The sequence below is a fragment of the Periophthalmus magnuspinnatus genome, chromosome 20 (genome assembly GCF_009829125.3).
Source record: "Periophthalmus magnuspinnatus isolate fPerMag1 chromosome 20, fPerMag1.2.pri, whole genome shotgun sequence".
Lineage (NCBI taxonomy): Eukaryota > Metazoa > Chordata > Actinopteri > Gobiiformes > Gobiidae > Periophthalmus > Periophthalmus magnuspinnatus.
In genome coordinates, this window is record NC_047145.1 from 8,072,385 (window position 1) to 8,090,834 (window position 18,450).

The window sequence follows — 18,450 nt, forward strand, 5'->3', positions numbered from 1 at the left end:
AATATAATAAATATGTGAATTGCAAGTGTTTAATCAGCCTGAGGATAATTTGTGTCTAACTCACAAGCAGGATAGTTCTAGTTATTGTAAAATATACTTTATGAGTGAGTTATGAGAGTTTAGGACAGTTTATATACGTAATCTTGACTGTATTTATAAGTCTAACCTACTGCAGTCATGTTAAACACCTTCATGTAAAATGGTAACAAAAAGTGACTGGTGCTTTCCTTGTGTCCAGCGGTGCAGTGTTCAGGGGGGCAGGTGTATCAAGAGTGTGGCCGGGCCTGTGGCAGCTCCTGTTCAGACCTGCACAGAGACTGGAGCTGTACCGCAGACAACACTGGCCTGAGCACCAGACTGTGTGTCCCAGGCTGCCAGTGCCCCCCTGGCCTGCTCCAGGACCACCAGGGTCAGTGTGTGCCCCCCACCATGTGCCCCTGTGTGCAAGGGGACAAGACGTACCCTCCAGGAGCCCGCATCCACAACAACTGCAACGCCTGGTAAGACAACAGGAACAAAATAATAGCAGTTTATTCAGTTGAAATATCTGTCAGTACACGGTGGCAGAGTGGGGAGCGTTTGTGGATAACAGCAAGAAAATCCAGAGTTTCATTTCAGACCATAAAAGGCCTGTCTAAGGAGAGTCCCCATGTTCTCCTTATATGTAGAAGAAATGAAAGGCCATAATAAAGATCACTAAAATCTACATATTGTATAAAATGAGTAAACACATACACACCCGACCCGACCCGCCCCTGTTGTATTCTCACTTATCACCACTGTTCCCTCTAAACTGTGCGCGTGCGCAATTGCGCACTGCTGACACGGTCTCCGCGCACAGAAAATTGAACCGGAGTTGAAAATAAAATAAACACACAACGATTCATTCTGCGCTATTTTTCAATGTGAGTCAGTGAGTGTGACCGGGGAGAGCTGCTCCAGACAATTATGTGATTCACATACGTATTTGCGCAGTTTATCCACGTCATTGACAGGCTCCTCATGTCCCGCTACCAGAGTTTTAGCCGATGTGGCCGATGTCGCTGATGATTCTCAGTGTTTAACCCCTTAACGTTCCCAAGGCCCGCCCTCGGCCGCACTGTTACGCACTGTTTTGTAGCGATTTTGCGGTTTTGCGTTTTAAATATGACGAAACGGACAAAACAAAGGAAGTACACGACCAAGGACACTGTGGATGTTTGTACAAGTTAAACTAGAGACATCTCGGACCCGGAGCGGTTCGTGGAACCGAGTGAAGATCTCATGGTGGACTCAGGAGCAGAGGACCTTATGTTTTGATGGACTGGATGCTGTTCCTGATCGGTAAGTGTGGTTTATTCTGCTGTTGACTTAATTGTGGGTCAAATGTGTATTATGTGTAATCATTAGCATTAGCAAATGCCAATCTGCGCCCCCCCGACCACCACCAACCATTAACGCACACACCACTTGGGTGAAGTGTCTTGCCTAAGGACACAATGACAGAAATTGGTCCGAGCGGGACTCGATCCTCCAACCTCTGTCACAGAATGACTGTCACACTGTCACATGTACAGTGTATTTTTAGTTTCCAGTGTGTGTTTGTTTACATTTTGAAGTGTGTGTGTTTGCTCACTGTTTGCAGTGTGTGGTTTGTAAATATATATTTATTTTGACCCATACCACTTGTTTTGAATATATTTTACATACAAATACACATTATATATTGTGTTTTGTTATGTAAATGTACAGTAATAGAGCAGCTGTGCAGATACAGATTCCTCTCAGTGTGTTTTGGTCATTGATACTGTCACTAGTTTATGAGTTGTAAAAATCAAATGATCGTGTCATATACTGAAAAAGAGTTAACAGACTGTCTCCCAGACACAGTAGGACAATCTCACTCAGTCACAGCAAATGCTTCACACAATGGCTTATACTCATAATACAAGTCAGAGCTTTATAATAAAAATGTTAAGTGTGTTTTCAACATTGGAGTTTACAGTTGTCTTGGTTTGGTTGGAAGCTCATGTTTTTCCATAGTTAAAATTAAATATTTATACTTCCAATAGCATTAACATACTACACAGGTCATGAGCAAGATTTTTGTCATTTTCATTGTATAAGTGGCTAAAGCACTTAATTAAAAGTCTTATACCAGAAATGTAAATGCGATAATTTGATTATTTTAATAAACCATTTAACTTGGATGGATGTGATGCAGCATGACCACAGTGTGCACGTCTGATGTCGCTCACAGTGGTCCATGGGACGCTCAGGGAGTTTGTGTGTTTGCTCAGACTCGTGAGAAATTAGAGGGAACATTGCTTATCACCACTAGATGCTGTCTATGTTACCGCTGTCTGATAGTGCACCAGTTTTAAAGAAGACCAGAAAGCACATTTGAGCCTGAACAAAAGCCAGGTGAGGGGAGGGTGAGAGGGGGCAGGTCAGGGATAGTAATAGCTACAGATAGGAGCTTTAAAGGTGCACTTTTTGTTAACTTTCTGGTGGAGTGTCTGCCACCTGCTTGCCTTGTAGATGTTATTGTTTTTCCTTTAATGTTTCACTGAATGGCACTGGCAAGATTGTATATTTTTAGCAACAGCATTTTTAGCTGTAATTTGAATTTATTTATTTATGTATTTACTTAGTTGCTTATCTAATATAGCAAGAAATGGTAATTTTCAATACTTGTCCATAGATAACTTTAATGGCATACCGTGAAAGATGCCAGGCAAAGCAATAACACCTCCATGGGAAGTAGCAGGTAGTGTACCCTTCACCAGCAAAATTAAATACTGTACCTTTATTAATCTTCTATACAATTAAAGGTCGTATATTACTCAAAATGAACTCTTGTAAACTTTTAGCCATGTTAAAATGTTGTTATCTCATCAAAAACTTACCCAGAGTTGTGTTTTGTATCATTCAAGCATTATTTATTATTAGTCTAATATGTCATTAGCGTTAGTTTCAAAGTTAACAGCTATCTTTTACCTTTTGTTCACTAGAGGTGGGAATTCCAGGGCTGAAATTATCCAAATGATTCTAGTGAAGGTGTGTGGAGTTTATAAACACAGTGGAGCACTTCCTATATTACCACATGACATCACAGGGTGGAACAGAGTGGATTTGTGTGTTAAACATGTGAATGAAACAAAACACATTTTTGATAAGGAAAGTACATTATGACTTAGAACAGAAAACAGCGTAATAAATAAATAAATATCCCTAGTGTCCAATGAGCAAAGATAGGTACATATGACCTATTTAGTCAATAACAAGATTAGATTAAAATCTTTTCATGTTTTCCTGGTACCACTTGTATCACTGTAGCCCTTTGATGATTATTGCACCTTTAGAAATGATTGATAGTTCACAGGCTCCTTTGTTCGTTCAGTGTGCACTACAGACTGGACTGGTGGTGTGAGAGGTCTGATGAAATCACTCTATTATCCTGCACTCTGCTTCAGGATAGGTTGATTTCATTACATCTCTTCATCACATAACTGCGGTGCGTTTATTCATATAAGTTTGATACAATATGCGATATCAGTTAGTGCTGGAACTGGAACTGTTGCAATCGAAGGATCACGTGCATTTATGTGATGTTGTAAAGGATTTATGGTTTCAAATTAAGGTGCACGTTTTGACCAGTTCTCTGTAAATACTTGTCTATATGGCACGGAGATGACACATGGTTTAATGTCTTATCTGTCAAAAAAAAAAAACAAGGCAAAATAATATTAGTTTTTTTTGTTTTAAAAAATGTATTTATTTAATACAAGGACTGTGCACAGATTACATAATAATAATAATAATAATAATAATAATAATAATAATAATAATAATAATTTAAAGCACCTTTCAAAACACCCTAGGACACTGTACAGAGTTAAAAACATAAAAGCAGGTGAAATAAAACAACAATAACTTTACATTGATCTCAAAAAGAAAAGATGCTCTGTACAAGGATTAACTACAAGCTACTTTCCATCTGCAGTCCTTGGATTGGTACAGAACATATTAAACATCTTACTGACATAAAACAACAGCATTTGATCAATAGCAATGACTCCTTAAAATAACCACTGTGCAATTCATCATTAGGCATCTATTACTATTCATGAACACTGTTTTTCGTAAAATACAGGTTTATCATTCATCATTATCTTCTAAAAACACACAAAATCCAGTTCACTGTTATCAGTATCCTCTAAAAATGTGCAACTATCAAACTCATCAGTCTTATTATTCTCTAAAATACAGCTTATCAACAACATTGCCATCGAGTCAAAGATGTAGACAAACACATCTACATCTGCACAATCAGAATGTTTAAATGTTCGAATAATCCTAATGTTGACACACCTGCCTTATCAGAAGCCATTGTTTTAGCCTGTGAGAATGAATGAATTAGCATAAAACCACTACACAAATGTTAAAGAGTGAATGTAACACACTAACAACATAACAATGGCTATGTTTACACGCACACCAAAAATCTGATCATTATCTGATGAGATTTTAGTTATCATGTTATTGAAATGCTGTGTAAACAGTTCCATATGATGTGAGTAATCTGATTTCCTTCTGATTGTTCACATCTCTGCAGGTTTTGACAATGAAAATTATGCAAAAATGGCAGGCAAATGTGGTTCGAAGAGAGAGTATTACACATAAAACAACATTTTGGACTTTCTACCTTGTTATAACATTGTTCCCTCATCAAAAACATGCCTGAAGAGGTTTTCGATGTCTTTCATGCATGTTTGAGTATTTTGACAATCTCTCTTGGGCCCTATTCCACCCTGTTTTAAGGTTAGCTGTAAGATTCTCAATGCTCAGCCCACAAGCCTACGTCATCCATGCTCCCACACAACAATTTTTCTTAGATATTCACAAACATGATAGAAAATGATATACAGTAACTTGACAAACCTGGTGCGATGTTCAGTAGATTCATTAGCAAGATGCAAACTGATTGTGTAGTGATTGTGATGTGAAGGGGGTAGTGATTTAACACAGAGAGCAAAGGGAGGGGAGACTCAGAGCGCCAAAAACAAAAGTGAGACTTATTAATGTTAATACAGTGATTTTAGCAAATATAGCATTTTCAAAACAATAAAAGGTAACATGGTGATCTAAATATGTTGCATTATCAGTTAATACCCCATAGAAGTAAAATACCCCTCTTTAAGGTTGAAAGAGTAATCAGATCAGATCGGATCTAATGATTGGGTTATGGGATTATTCTGGTTATTTGACATTTACTGGCCACATTAATGTCCCCAGTGTCCCAGATCTCACTTTTCCTAATCTCATTCTCTGCTTCCTTTGTCAGTGTGTGTGAGCAGAGTGCGTTTAACTGCTCTCAGGAGGTGTGTGAGGAGGTGACCCAGTGTCCCGGGGCGTTGGTGTACTCTCCACGCTCCTGTCTGCTGACCTGCTCCAGTTTGGACCCTCCATCAGGGCAGCATCAGGGCGCCCAATCCCAGTGCAGAGAGCCCCTGTCTGGGTGTGTGTGTCCACAGGGGACTGTGCTGCTGGTGAGTGTACACCTTGATTCTGATCATTTTCACATGGCCCCATTTAAACTCGTCATATTTTCATGTCATTTATAGTAGTGTTGATGTAGTCATTTGTTGAACTCTGTGTGTTATTTACATGATTCAGTGTCATAATGCCGTAACGTATGCAAACATCATCACTCTGAGAGACATACAAATTCAAATCAAGGTCAGATTACCCAATGTAACAGTGTGTTCACAAATGCTCTGGTCTGAACCCAGCATAGCCCACATGTGGACATGGCCTGGTCCTGTTTTATTTCATCCTTGTCTAGTCCAGGTTTAGTTCACGGCTAAGTGTGAGAAACGTATGTGTGCAAATGTGAAAACACTCTCAAAGCCTTTTACTTTAAGTGGATTGCAATTCTCTACAATAGTAGAGAGAAGTCCTATAGCACCACTTACAGGCAAAAGCTCTAATTGCATCCTGGATGCAATGTTCCCCCCCCCCCCTTTTTAAGAATTTTAATTTCTTTTGTCAATGACTTATTTAGGCCACAGTGGGGGAATTCTGGTGTTGCAGTTCAAGAACAGCAAGTGAATGAAAAATCAAGCTTAACAATTCAAAAAATATACTTAAATAGGCTTGCAGAAACAAAATATAAGGGTAGGACCAAAAACTGTATAGAAGAAGTGGACTGGACACAAGGGACACAAGTTTTCACCACTGGTGCCCCACTTGTTGATGTTCATACCTTGATTTACAGACAAATTTGTGAAAAAAAACCCCCATGTAGAGCATGTAAATACAGACATTTTAAGACCAAAGTGACGAGCCTAACAGCAACAGTTACAGACAGAGGAGCAAAGTTTTTCATTAGAAAGTGAACTGGAGCCAGAGCCCAAGGAGCCGGAGAGTGTGCCCCTGCTCATTTCCTATTTAGAACAGGGGAGAGAGCAGGTTTGCCATGTCCATTTATATATACAGTCTAAGGCTATATTGAGCTATATGGCTTCTGTACAATAAATGTCTATGACTATGTTTATGAATGTATGGTACAGAATAAACAGCAGGTAAAGTGAGTTGTTACTACACAGATAATGACACACATACAGGGCTACTAGTGTTCATTGTATTCATTAAGTGAATCATAATAAAATGAAAAGTGTGTCATGACATATGGCTGTGTTGTAGGGTGACCAGTGTGTGCTCCCTGACGAGTGTCCATGTCACCATAACGGACGATTTTACTACACTAATGACACCATCAGGAAAGACTGCAACAAGTGGTAATCTATTCATTCTCATCTCCTACATACAAATTATATAACTATGATATGTCAGTAATATAATGTAACTCTGCCCCTAGTGTGTGTCGGGCGCGTCACTGGCACTGCACCCAGGCACCCTGTGCTGGGGTGTGTGTGGCCACCGGAGACCCACACTACGTGACATTTGATGGCCGCACATATTCCTTCCTGGGGGACTGTCAGTACATCCTGGCCCGTGAGAGGAGCGGTCTGTTCAGTGTGACAGCGGAGAACGTGCCCTGTGGAAGCACTGGGGTCACCTGCACCAAGTCTGTGACCCTCAGCCTGGGGAACACCGTTATACACTTGCTCAGAGGTAAGTGAGAACAAAGGAGTCAAACAAACTGTTGTTAGCTTGTTCTGTGTTTTTTTCCTATATTTTTTCTGTACTAGCTGGCCGTAAGATTAGTGAAACTGAAATTTGAATGGGTGCAATTAGCACATTGCAAAGGCTACAATTATTGAAGTACGAAAATGGATAAAAACAGCTAACCCTGTAGTCTAGATCTGTACATGTTCTGAAATGTGATTCTAATGCTTGTCATAAAAATCACAATTAGATATTTTTCACAAATAGTTCAGCCATGCTGTACTAAGTAAAGCCCCTTTTAACCCAAAAACTGACTTTTTTGCATCTCCACAAATCTGACTCTTACTTGGCTTGAAGGGCGTCCTCCTGCTTATGGAAATGTTGTTCCTTTGACTCCAGTAGGACATGAAACACATCTACTGCTGTGGGGAATGTTCAGGAGTATGGTTTTAACTTTGTATTTCCATAGAATTATGCAGGTGATGTGTAAGGTCCAAAAACGTCTGTGATGTTACTATTTTATAATAATAATAATAATAATAATGCATTTAATTTATGTAACACCTTTGAAGACACCCAAAGAGCTTTACAGTACATTATTCATGCCTCCTGTATCTGTACTTTTATTTACATAAGTATCAAAATTGCATACTTCTTCCACCACTGACTTATTGCTTCTTTTAGGTAAATCTGTGACGGTGAACGGGATGCCGGTGAGCCTGCCTAAATCGTACAGTGGCAGTGGTCTGAGTCTGGAGCAGATTGGCCTGTACGTGTCCCTGTCCTCTCGGCAGGGGGTCACTCTGCTGTGGGACGGAGGTAGGACTCATATGTTTAAAGTGGAAATAAACACAAAATCCTCTTTTTTGTTACTAAACTGTGTATATGTAATGTTTTTTTAATAGCATTATGTACTGTTCCTGGCAATTTTTGATTAAACTAGGTAAATTCTCTCACTCTCCACTTTAGTTTAGCAGCTCTATCTGAAATGTGCTTGTGGGCAGAGTTTAGGTGTTGAGTCCCACTTTAACCCTGGTACAGCAGAGACACTCCCTCCTATCCCCTCACTGTACTGTTCTGCTGCAGGGATGCGAGTGTACGTGCGTCTGGCTGCTCACCTCCGTGGTCGAGTGGGGGGTCTGTGTGGGAACTTTGATGGAGACACAGAGAATGACTTCACCACGAGGCAGGGGATTGTAGAGCCCACCCCGGAGCTGTTCGGGAACTCATGGAAAGTCAGCCCCTCCTGTCCCGATGTGGCCAATCAGGACCTCAGGGACCCATGTAAAGTGAGTGCACCATCTTCTAGTGTTAGCATGATTAAATTCAAAATTTCAAAACAAAATTTTGATACTAATGAACAGACTTGTAGTCCTTTCTTTGATATTCCCATGTGTCCTTTTATCAGTGTAATCAGTCGTCCAGTAGGTTCCATAGTGGTCCATGGGTGTTTACTAGTCTATGTGTCTTAGTTGTTCTGAAAGATTAGTATCTGATTTTTGATACTTTTGATAACCCTATCATCCTCCTCATCATAATGACACACAGTATGGCATAGCAATTATGATTAGATTTGCAATTCATGTGTTAATAATAGGATTCTGTTCAAAGAGAACAGAATTGATATAAAGACTTTTATATGAACTGACAAACTAATACAAGAATCACATTTCAGAACATGTTTGGACAGGTCTAAACTAGTTAAGTTTTTAGAAGAAAAGACAGGTTATTTTAATTTGTAGAGGAATTTATGATACTTACAAAATTGCAGCCTTTGCGTTTTGCCAATTGTGTGTCATAAGGACTGACAGGGGGACCAAAGATACAGAATTCAGGGAAAAGTTTAACAAGGTTTACAGATTGTAATATGCAAATTAAGGTAGATGGATCAGACAGTTGAGAGCTGTATTGAGAGCAAATGCAAAACATAAGACTGAGCCAAGCAGAGCTGTACCACTATGGATACACAGACAGTCTGGAGCTGAGTGTCAGGTCCTGAGCTTTGTCCTCCCCAGGTGCAGCTTGATTAGAGATTAGATACAGGTGTGCATGGGAGGAGCCAGAATCTCCACCCAGCTCCAGGCTCAGACACAGAAGGGAGGGGGAAAACAGCACAAAACACAAGGCAGACTGGTATCTTGACATCGTGTTTGAATTTTTGAAACTTAAATCTGCATCACACGAAAATGACAATAACAAAGGGATTTTCAGATTTCTGTTTTTACATTTGTGTCAGTATTGACTGTTTTTGGCAAAATTCTGGATATTTTTATAGAAACATACTGCAAGGTGCATCTTCTGGTGGGGTTCACTGTCATCTTGCTTGTCTCCATGGAGATACTACTGCTAATTAGTACTCTTGCTACTTTTTCAACAATACTTCATCTATTTGCGCTGCACTGGTATTCTGTTAATTCTGTATATTTTTGCATCAAAATTCAGATTCAAATGTGATTGTTCAGTTTTATATTGCCGAATATGTTGCCGAAGAACAACCTGTAACTTGGCTGCTTGTTTACATAGAGGTAGACAATTCAGTGCCATAGTGTGAAACATTTAAAGCAATAACATCTCCATGGAGACGAGACAAGCAGGTGTCAAACCCGCACCAGAAAAGTTCATTTTAAAACGTAATGTCTACTGCTACATCCCTGTCGTAGCTGAACCCTCACAGAATGACCTGGGCCAGGAAAAGGTGCTCGGTGCTGACCCAGGACCTGTTTTCCCACTGTCACCCCGAGGTGCCCTTCCAGCAGTACTACGACTGGTGTGTGTTCGACGCCTGTGGGTGAGTGATCTGTCTCTCTCTATCTCTGCTCTGGGCCCAAACACCACCTCTGTGCTGCAGGCTCTTCTGTTGTGTTATAGATGCGACTCCGGAGGGGACTGTGAGTGTCTGTGCACGGCCCTGGCAGCCTACGCCGAGGAGTGTAACCGCAGAGGGGTCTACATACGCTGGAGGTCTCAGGAGATATGCCGTAAGAAAACTGATAAGGAGATAATAAAGTACAGATGTCAGCAGAGCAATAAAGGGAGGCTTGTTCCAATGTTATTATACTATTTTATTATTAGGTGGGTAGAGTAGCCCCTAATTCAATTCAATTCATTTATTTTTGTAACGCCCAAAATCACAACAACAGTTGTCTCGAAGGGCGTTCATGTTTCCCTCACTATGTAACCTGGTCATATGCTATACCGAAGAGGAAGGTTTTAAGCCTGGTCTTAAATACAGAGACTGTGGGGGCCTGTTTAACATCAGCAGGGAGTTGATTCCATAGCACAGGAGCTTGGTAACTGAATGCTCTCCCTCCCACTGTACTTTTGGACACTCTAGGAATCACTAATAGTCCTGCATTCTGAGAGCGGAGTGCTCTGTTTGGCTGGTACGGGACAATAGCATCTTGCAGATAGGATGGGACCATACCGTTTAGGGCTTTGTATGTCAGGAGGAGGACTTTGAATTTGATTCTAAGCTCGACAGGAAGCCAGTGCAGATATTTTAGTACAGGACTGATGTGGTCTCTTCTTTTAGTTCCTGTTAGGACTCTGGCCGCTGCATTTTGGACCAACTGGAGGCTCCTTATAGTACAAATTGTAAAAGTGTTCTCTTTAAAACAATTTACAGCAGGGATACTTAACTTTCTTTTTTTTTTTTTGTAAATTACATATATTATAAAAGCAGAGTATGTGACAAAATGAGCCTGCCCACTGTCGTCAGCTAATAATAAAGTATTATTAGTTCTCATCAACCTGGAAATAAGTGTTGAAAGCAGTGCTGAGTGTGTTCTTAATAGGCCTTTCACTTTACTACTACTATATCCACTTGGCGTTCAATATATCAAAGCTGGAACAATAGATTTTAGAGCTCAGTATTCATGTGTACATTTTCTTTGTAAAAGTGAGGAAATTTGGGAGTATTTTTGTTTTAATACGATGACGTTTGAGCTGTAAAAGTTTAATAGGTGACTTTGCTGTGGCTAATTAGTGTTAGTGTTATTTCTTTGTTGCAGCTCATGCCTCTTAATGATACTGTCTATTTAATAAGGGTTTACTGGGATTATCCTGCATTATTGTTATTGTATCAGTGGCATAAAGTGGTGTCAGTATTACAGGCTCCAGAATTTCTTATCATGACCTTATCCGGCCTAGTTCTAAAACTGTGAGTGCGTCCGAAAATTAATACATGTGAATATAAAGGATGTGGCAACAGGTTTGTGAAAGCTACGGACAAGTTAGATACTTTTAAATACCTTCGTGCTGTGTGAAAAGGTGGTATCCCATGCAGCTTTAGTATTGCCAACATAAAGATTTTGTTACTTAGTCACAATGGGAAGAGTATCTAAAACTGTTAATCAAGTAAGAGTACTGTGACACTGTGTCATATTAAATCTCATAATAAATGTGTTACTCACCTCTGGCGTTTTTGTGATGTCATATTATGTGATTGTGTTGCAGCTTTGCAGTGTGAGAACGGTCTGGTGTATGAGCCCTGTGGTCCAGCCTGTACCCCATCCTGTCCCACTGTTCCACATAGTCAACACTCTCAGTGCAATATCCTGTCCTGTGTGGAGGGCTGCTTCTGCCCTCCTGGCACTGTGCGCCATGGTCAGATACATTGGGGCTTAAAGTACATTTTTAAGAGTGTTGTATATGTAAAAACAAACATACATTCCTCTTGCAGGAGACAGCTGTGTAGCTCCAGCCCAGTGTCCGTGTGAGTGGGATGGCTCCATGTTTCCCCCTGGTTCAGTCATCAGCCAGCACTGTCAGAACTGGTCAGTCTGAGAACACTCTACACTTCACTGTATTATAATGGTGTTTTGACCCTTTGAGCACAAACACTGTAAAGGGTGTAGGGGACATTTTGTTAAGTTTACTGGAGAAATTATCAGTATGCTTATTGTACATTTGTCATGAAACACATTTTCACAGGCACAGATTGTACATCTGGTTAAAGAAAAGAATTATGAATTATATTGCTGGCTTTCAGAACATTGCAGTTTATCTGTAATTTTCAAGCCAGAGGCATGCATGAGATCCTTAATTAATGTATCGTCCTTAATCTGCAGAGTTTGGACAAACTGTTGTCACTACACAACAATATATAGAGGTGATCTTGTGGTATCAGGTATATTTTCCTTTGTATTCAGATTCCAAAATGATCCAGTCAACATAAGCTTAGATTTTTGTTGGAGATGTCACACACACTGTTTTGATTCTCAGCCTTATACACTAATGTTATGATTTTCCTTGCAGTTCATGTGTGGATGGCCTGTGGCAGTGTGTGGGTGTAGCCTGCCCCCCTCCCCGCTTGTCTTGTGAGCCGGGGGAGTTCACCTGCGCTGGGGGGCGCTGCATCCCTGTGGACTGGGTCTGTGATAACGAGGATGACTGTGGGGATGGGTCTGATGAGATCTGCCCCTCCACCTGTGCTCCACAGCAGTTCCGCTGCTCCAACACTCCCAGGTAACCTCCAGAGACGTGTAACCGTGAGGAATGAAGGCTGGAAATGTCTCCTGAACTGAATTTGTGTCACAACACTTTGGAGTACAAAGAAATGGCTGGGCTCTATCTCTATATGAAGCTGACACTCTGTAGCTTTGGCCTCTGCTGTCCGATCAACTTATATACATCAGATATTGCAAAGGCAGGTGGGCTAGGAAATACAATCAGGTTAAATGAACTGAAGCACTGTGACACTCTACCCTCCAGTGGACCATGTTTGGATGTGACTCTGCGCTGTGACGGCCACCCTGACTGCACTGACCAATCAGATGAGGAGTTCTGTGGACCAGCCACGCCTCTGCCCCTCTGCCCACCCGGAGAGTTCCAGTGTGCCAATGGAAAGTGTCTGCAGGCCAGCCGGGTGTGCGATGGGCGACTGGACTGTGGCTTTGCTGATAGTTCAGATGAACAAGGTGCATTAACCAGCTCATATTTTTGCTGACGTGAGAGTGACATGTAAATCCTAAAGTGTTTTCTTTTGTCAGACTGTGGAGTGGTGTGTGATGAAGGAGAGTTCCTGTGTGCTGGGGGACGCTGTATCCTCTACATCCACCGCTGTGACGGCCATGATGACTGTGGAGACCTGAGTGATGAAAGGGGGTATGTTCATTACTAACTGCAAATTTACACAATATAGTGTAGTCCAGGGGTGTCTGACCTGTTTTGGACAGAGGGAAAATATGATTCTTCTCTCTAATATGTTACTTTAAAACCAACTATAATACTGTTTCACTGACCCACATAGTTACACTTTTGAGATGTTAGCTACCATGGGTTGTACATCGTACTTGCCTGGGATCCACAATACACACTACTCCAATTCTTCCTGAAGATGTGAGTCTGGTCTCTGGTGAATGTCCCAGAGTTCAGATGATACACACTCCTGCACCTGTTTTTCTTTTTGTTTTGTTTTTTAGGTCATTTTCACACGTTGGTGTGCTTTATGGATCAACCCCAGTGCATACTACGTTTAGTTTTTCCCCCAATTCCAAGCAGTTTTACTGTCACAGTGGACTGTGTAGGTCAGCCTGAGGTCGGCCACATTCACACCACACTCACCCCGGCTGGAGTGCAGGTGGAGCCACCCCGAGACCTCCTGTTTCAAGCACTCTTTGACCGGCCCTTACAATTACTGCTGTCCAGAAAATGACTGTCGGATTCACACTGGCTCAAGCACACCACTCTCAGAGCAAATGCTGGTTTATGTCGTCCTGTCTAGTGGCAGTGTGAAAATGACCTCAAATAGTGATTGACAGTTGGATTAGCCAATCAGGGACATGCATGGTTTGTCCGTATTAAAACAAATACAGCTCCTTATCACAAGGGACTGAAAAATATTCAGATTTTTGCTGAATCAATGAGTAAAGCCCTAACTTTGTTCATTTGAGGTGAGAGAAAAGTAATTTTGTTCAAAATGATGGGTGACCAATGAGCTCACTGACGAAACCAAATTTTATTGAATGGCTGTGTTTGAGCCTGTCTCAAGAGGGTGTGGGTACCAGGATGTATATAAAAATACAGAGATTAATAACTACAAACTCAAGACGTTCAAACACATCGCACATAGTCTGTCAAATCTGATAAAGTACGCCTACCAACCAGAAGGTAGCTCCTTCAAATCTCTCCAAAGTAATTGGTGCTCTTGTGTCCCTTCACCAAATGTCCAGATGTGTCCTAGCATGTTGACTCTCTCATTTGTTTGTACTGTAGGTGTGTGTGTGTCCCAGGAGAGTTCCAGTGTCCCGGAGACGAGTGTGTCCCAGCAGACCGAGTGTGTGATGGACACAAGGACTGTCCAATGGGGACAGATGAAGCAGTTTGCCCCAAGAAAGGTCAAAACACTACAGACATGATTATTTATAAGTCAGGAGCATAAGTATGAATGTTGTATTGTTTTTTGTATTTGTAGTGACTTGTGCTCCTGAACAGTTCGCCTGCTCTGATGGCTCATGTATTAATTCGAGCCAGCTGTGTGACAGGAGAGTGGATTGTCCAAGTGCAGAGGACGAGAAGACAATCAACTGCCAGACCCTGATACTACCATCACCCCCACCCACACCCCCTACAACAGGTGAGCCTATGGTTAAAGGTAGAGGACACTTTTCAACAGAATTACACCCTATGCGGTACACTGTTTACATACTTTTTGTACATCTTATTTAAAGGCCCTGACAAACAAACAAAACACAACAAAAAAAAAAACAACAACAATAAAACAAAAAGTGACTTATGGTATCACCTATGTATTTTGATAGGCATCTTATTCAATTTGTACCATTATGCAACAACCAAGTGTGACACCCCATTTTGTCCAATTAAAAATGTTATTACATAAGATCGTTGTGGAAGCAACTGCCTGGGACTGTCCCAGACGTTTGTACCGTATTAATCTCTGTCATGTATAATTGGAGGGAGAGAAGCAGCAGAGTTGGCAGAGCTAACAATTCAAACCGAATCATGTTCCTCACTCATGGTTGAAAATCACGCCTTTGGGAAAATTATAGTGTCTTTCAGATAAGATTCAGATTTCTTCCCATATACATGTATAACAGTAGACATATCTTCCCATGTTGCTCTCCCAGCCTGCAGGTCCTATGAGTTCCCCTGCTCCTCGGGTGGTCAGTGCGTCCCCCAGGCGTGGCGCTGTGATGGGGAAACAGACTGTGTGGATGGCAGTGATGAGCAGGGCTGCACTGCTCTGTGTGGACCTGGCCACGTGCCCTGTCTGAGTGGGGACCAGTGTGTGCCCTACCAGCTCCTGTGTGACGGGACGCCCCACTGCAGGGATACATCCGACGAGAGCATAGACAACTGTGGTACGTGACCCACTTCCAGTTTATAATGATGGAGCAACGTTAGCAATGGCGTCAATTCTGTACACTTTCAAAAAAATAATATCCAATGAATAAAAATATAAATTGGCTGTAACTGTTGACGTTGGAGATTGACCGTGCATGTGTATGGCAGGTTCTACTGTGATACCACCATGTCCAGGCAGCTTCTCCTGTGATAATCGCACCTGCGTCAACATGACACAAGTGTGCAATGGGGTCCCTGACTGTCCCCGCGGCGACGATGAGCTGGTGTGTGGTGAGTTTTACTTTCAAAATACATGATGAAAGAGGTCTGCAAAGAAAAGACATGCTAATCAAAAATACATCACTTTTGGCTTGTAAGTTCAGATTTTCATTGTCTGTCTTCAGATAAAACTGTACCTCCAGAACCATCTGGCCGTAACAGGAGCACTTCCTGTCTGGAATTCACCTGCTCAGATGGCTCCTGTGTTCCCTTCAACATGGTCAGTTCTGTTTACTACCGGACGTGTCTATCGAAGTACCGTAAATTTCGGATTATAAGCCGCTACTTTTTTTCCACGCTTTGAACCCTGCGGCCTATACAGCAGTGTTGCTTATTTATGGAATTTTTACTGGATAACGGCCCCTGGGGGGCGCTCTCTAGCTGTAAACGTAAAAGTGAGACAGACGCGGGGAAAGATTCTGCTCTGAAGAATTCACTAGTTTTGATTTTGAACGATCATTTTGCGCATCATGAAATGGATATGATGCAGTTTTTAAGATAAAGAAGGAAATAGAGCAGGGGTCGGCAACCTGTAACACGCAAAGAGCCATTTGGACCCACTTTCCACGTAAAATAAAACACTGGGAGCCGCAAATACTTTTTGACATCTAAAATGAAGATAACACTGTGTATAATAATAATATAACGGAATAATGTAGGTTTTATTTTCACGGACAAGCCTTCTACACGTGGCAGATAAATATGGCAAAAACAACTTAAGTGCATTAAAAAAATACAACTCACCAAACCGCTGCATCATGCATCGCGCTGATTATGTGATTATGTCTACTCTGCTCTGCAGTTTCTTTTAAAAAAAAAAACCCAAAAAAACTCTAAAAGCGTATCGTTTAATCCCAGGTGCTTATTCTCCATGTGCCAAAGCAGTTTTTAAGGTTTCATTACCTCATTTGCTTTTCCCGTATGTTACGCAGAGCGGACTCTGTGCGTGAGAGTCACCTGTAGCGACAAACCCAGATTTTAAGTAGGCATTGTCTGTTAAATTTATCTTTCTTTTTCTTGGAGGTCGTAGTCTCCTCTTCTGGCTCCTCAGTTGTCCTTTTCCCCTTTGTTAAAAGCTCTCCAAAGACTTTTGTTTTGGCTCATTTTTACTCGCTTGTGGCTCTACTTTTGGGCGACATGTCTGATGTGTTATACGTGATACGTCACCGCGGAGACAAGAGCAGATAATATACTTGCTACTACATCAAATAGATTTCTGTGGCGATTTCCAGCAGGATTTTCATGATACATCTACGGACGAGCTTATTAGTGTGTCATTAGGGACGGGCGAAAGTTGCTCCTGACCCCTGTGCGCACAGCATCTGAAAATCAGGACTCTTTACGCAGGACTGTGAGCTGTGTCAGTGTCTGTGAGACGTGAGCGGTGTTTGTTTTGAACATTGTTCCGCGAGTGTGACGCTTATTTTGAGCAACGAAAAATAAGAAAATATAATTTTATTTTAAGATCATAATAATCTTCCAATTTAAACTACAACAAAAAAGAGCTAACACAAATAAAATACACTTCAGCCACACAGAACCGCAGTATAAGGCTGAAAGAGGCGCATACAGCTCCGGAGCTGCGGGTTGCCGACCCCTGAAATAGAGCCACTGCACGTAAGCTCGACATCAATGAATCCAACTTGGTCAATGTAAAAAGACGACAAAAGTTTTCAGAGGAAATAAAAGCAGATTTTCCGTGTTGGTGCAGCTTTATTTTCTAAACCTGCAGATGTGTTCATCCCGTGTTGTTGTCGTGTTGGTGCCAATTTTCAGGCACAGTTTAAAAAAAAAGCGTGTCGGTGCACCGTCTTTCTGTGTAAATATCTCATGTTACAATATGAAAACCTGCGGCTTATATATGTACAAAATTGATTTTCTCTTCTAATTTAGCTGGTGCGGCTTATATTCAGGTGCGCTCTGTAGTCCGAAATTTACAGTACATCATACACTATATTGCTCTGTTGTATACATTACTTCTCAGGTTTGTAATGGAGTGGCAGACTGTCCTGATTTCCCTTCACCTGCAGCAGATGAGCAGGGCTGTAGGCAGTGGGGCTCCTGGGGGCCCTGGAGCTCCTGCAGTGTCACGTGTGGGACAGGGTCAATGAGCCGGCAGCGCTCCTGCTCACCTGGAGACCCGCTGTACCAGTGCAGGGGTCAGAGTGTCCAAAGACAGCAGTGTTTTAACACCACCTGCCCAGGTACATACTGGCATGTTTAATATATGCAGTATTTTACACAAAATATGTCACATTTTGGAAACCTTCTACAGTGGATGGTAAGTGGTTGCCATGGGTGACCTGGTCCAACTGTTCCAGTGGCTGTGGAGGAGTACAGGTCCGGCACAGAGGCTGCAACCCTCCTCTCTATGGAGGCAGAGAGTGTTCACAGCTGCCCGGGTCCAACAACTCAACCATGGAGATCCGTAAGTTTAGCTACAGAATGTCATGTTTACTCACTGAACATAAACAAATATGAGCATGTTCTGTACCTCATTGGTCTCCTCTAGTGCCTTGTCCAATAGATGGATGTGCCAATGCCAGCTGCCCCCCAGGCCTGGTCAAACACAGCTGTGCCCCCTGCCCTATGTCCTGTGCCCATGTCAGCAGTGGGACGTCCTGTGACCCGACTGCACCCTGCTTCTCAGGTCTGTATGTTATTCAGTATTTCCATGCAGATGACACAATCTTCCATATATACATACTGTGAGTAATGCCATGGATTTCCTTGTATGGCCTGCTTGTGTTCCAC

The 18,450-nt window shown here is 41.8% G+C and overlaps 1 protein-coding gene across 1 annotated transcript in view; it reads left to right on the plus strand.

Annotated features, from left to right (window-relative positions):
* sspo (SCO-spondin) overlaps positions 1-18,450 on the plus strand; it is an 87,453-nt gene that overhangs the window by 18,778 nt on the left and 50,225 nt on the right. Inside the window, exons 17-37 of the mRNA XM_055230277.1 lie at positions 239-500; positions 5,327-5,531; positions 6,688-6,782; positions 6,863-7,119; positions 7,798-7,932; positions 8,200-8,402; positions 9,774-9,901; positions 9,982-10,091; positions 11,569-11,718; positions 11,795-11,888; positions 12,370-12,579; positions 12,826-13,031; positions 13,104-13,218; positions 14,329-14,450; positions 14,528-14,689; positions 15,201-15,434; positions 15,586-15,708; positions 15,822-15,916; positions 17,681-17,900; positions 17,972-18,124; positions 18,209-18,346. Coding sequence (XP_055086252.1) covers positions 239-500; positions 5,327-5,531; positions 6,688-6,782; positions 6,863-7,119; positions 7,798-7,932; positions 8,200-8,402; positions 9,774-9,901; positions 9,982-10,091; positions 11,569-11,718; positions 11,795-11,888; positions 12,370-12,579; positions 12,826-13,031; positions 13,104-13,218; positions 14,329-14,450; positions 14,528-14,689; positions 15,201-15,434; positions 15,586-15,708; positions 15,822-15,916; positions 17,681-17,900; positions 17,972-18,124; positions 18,209-18,346 — 3,417 coding nt within the window. The remainder of the gene's footprint in view (positions 1-238; positions 501-5,326; positions 5,532-6,687; positions 6,783-6,862; positions 7,120-7,797; positions 7,933-8,199; positions 8,403-9,773; positions 9,902-9,981; positions 10,092-11,568; positions 11,719-11,794; positions 11,889-12,369; positions 12,580-12,825; positions 13,032-13,103; positions 13,219-14,328; positions 14,451-14,527; positions 14,690-15,200; positions 15,435-15,585; positions 15,709-15,821; positions 15,917-17,680; positions 17,901-17,971; positions 18,125-18,208; positions 18,347-18,450) is intronic.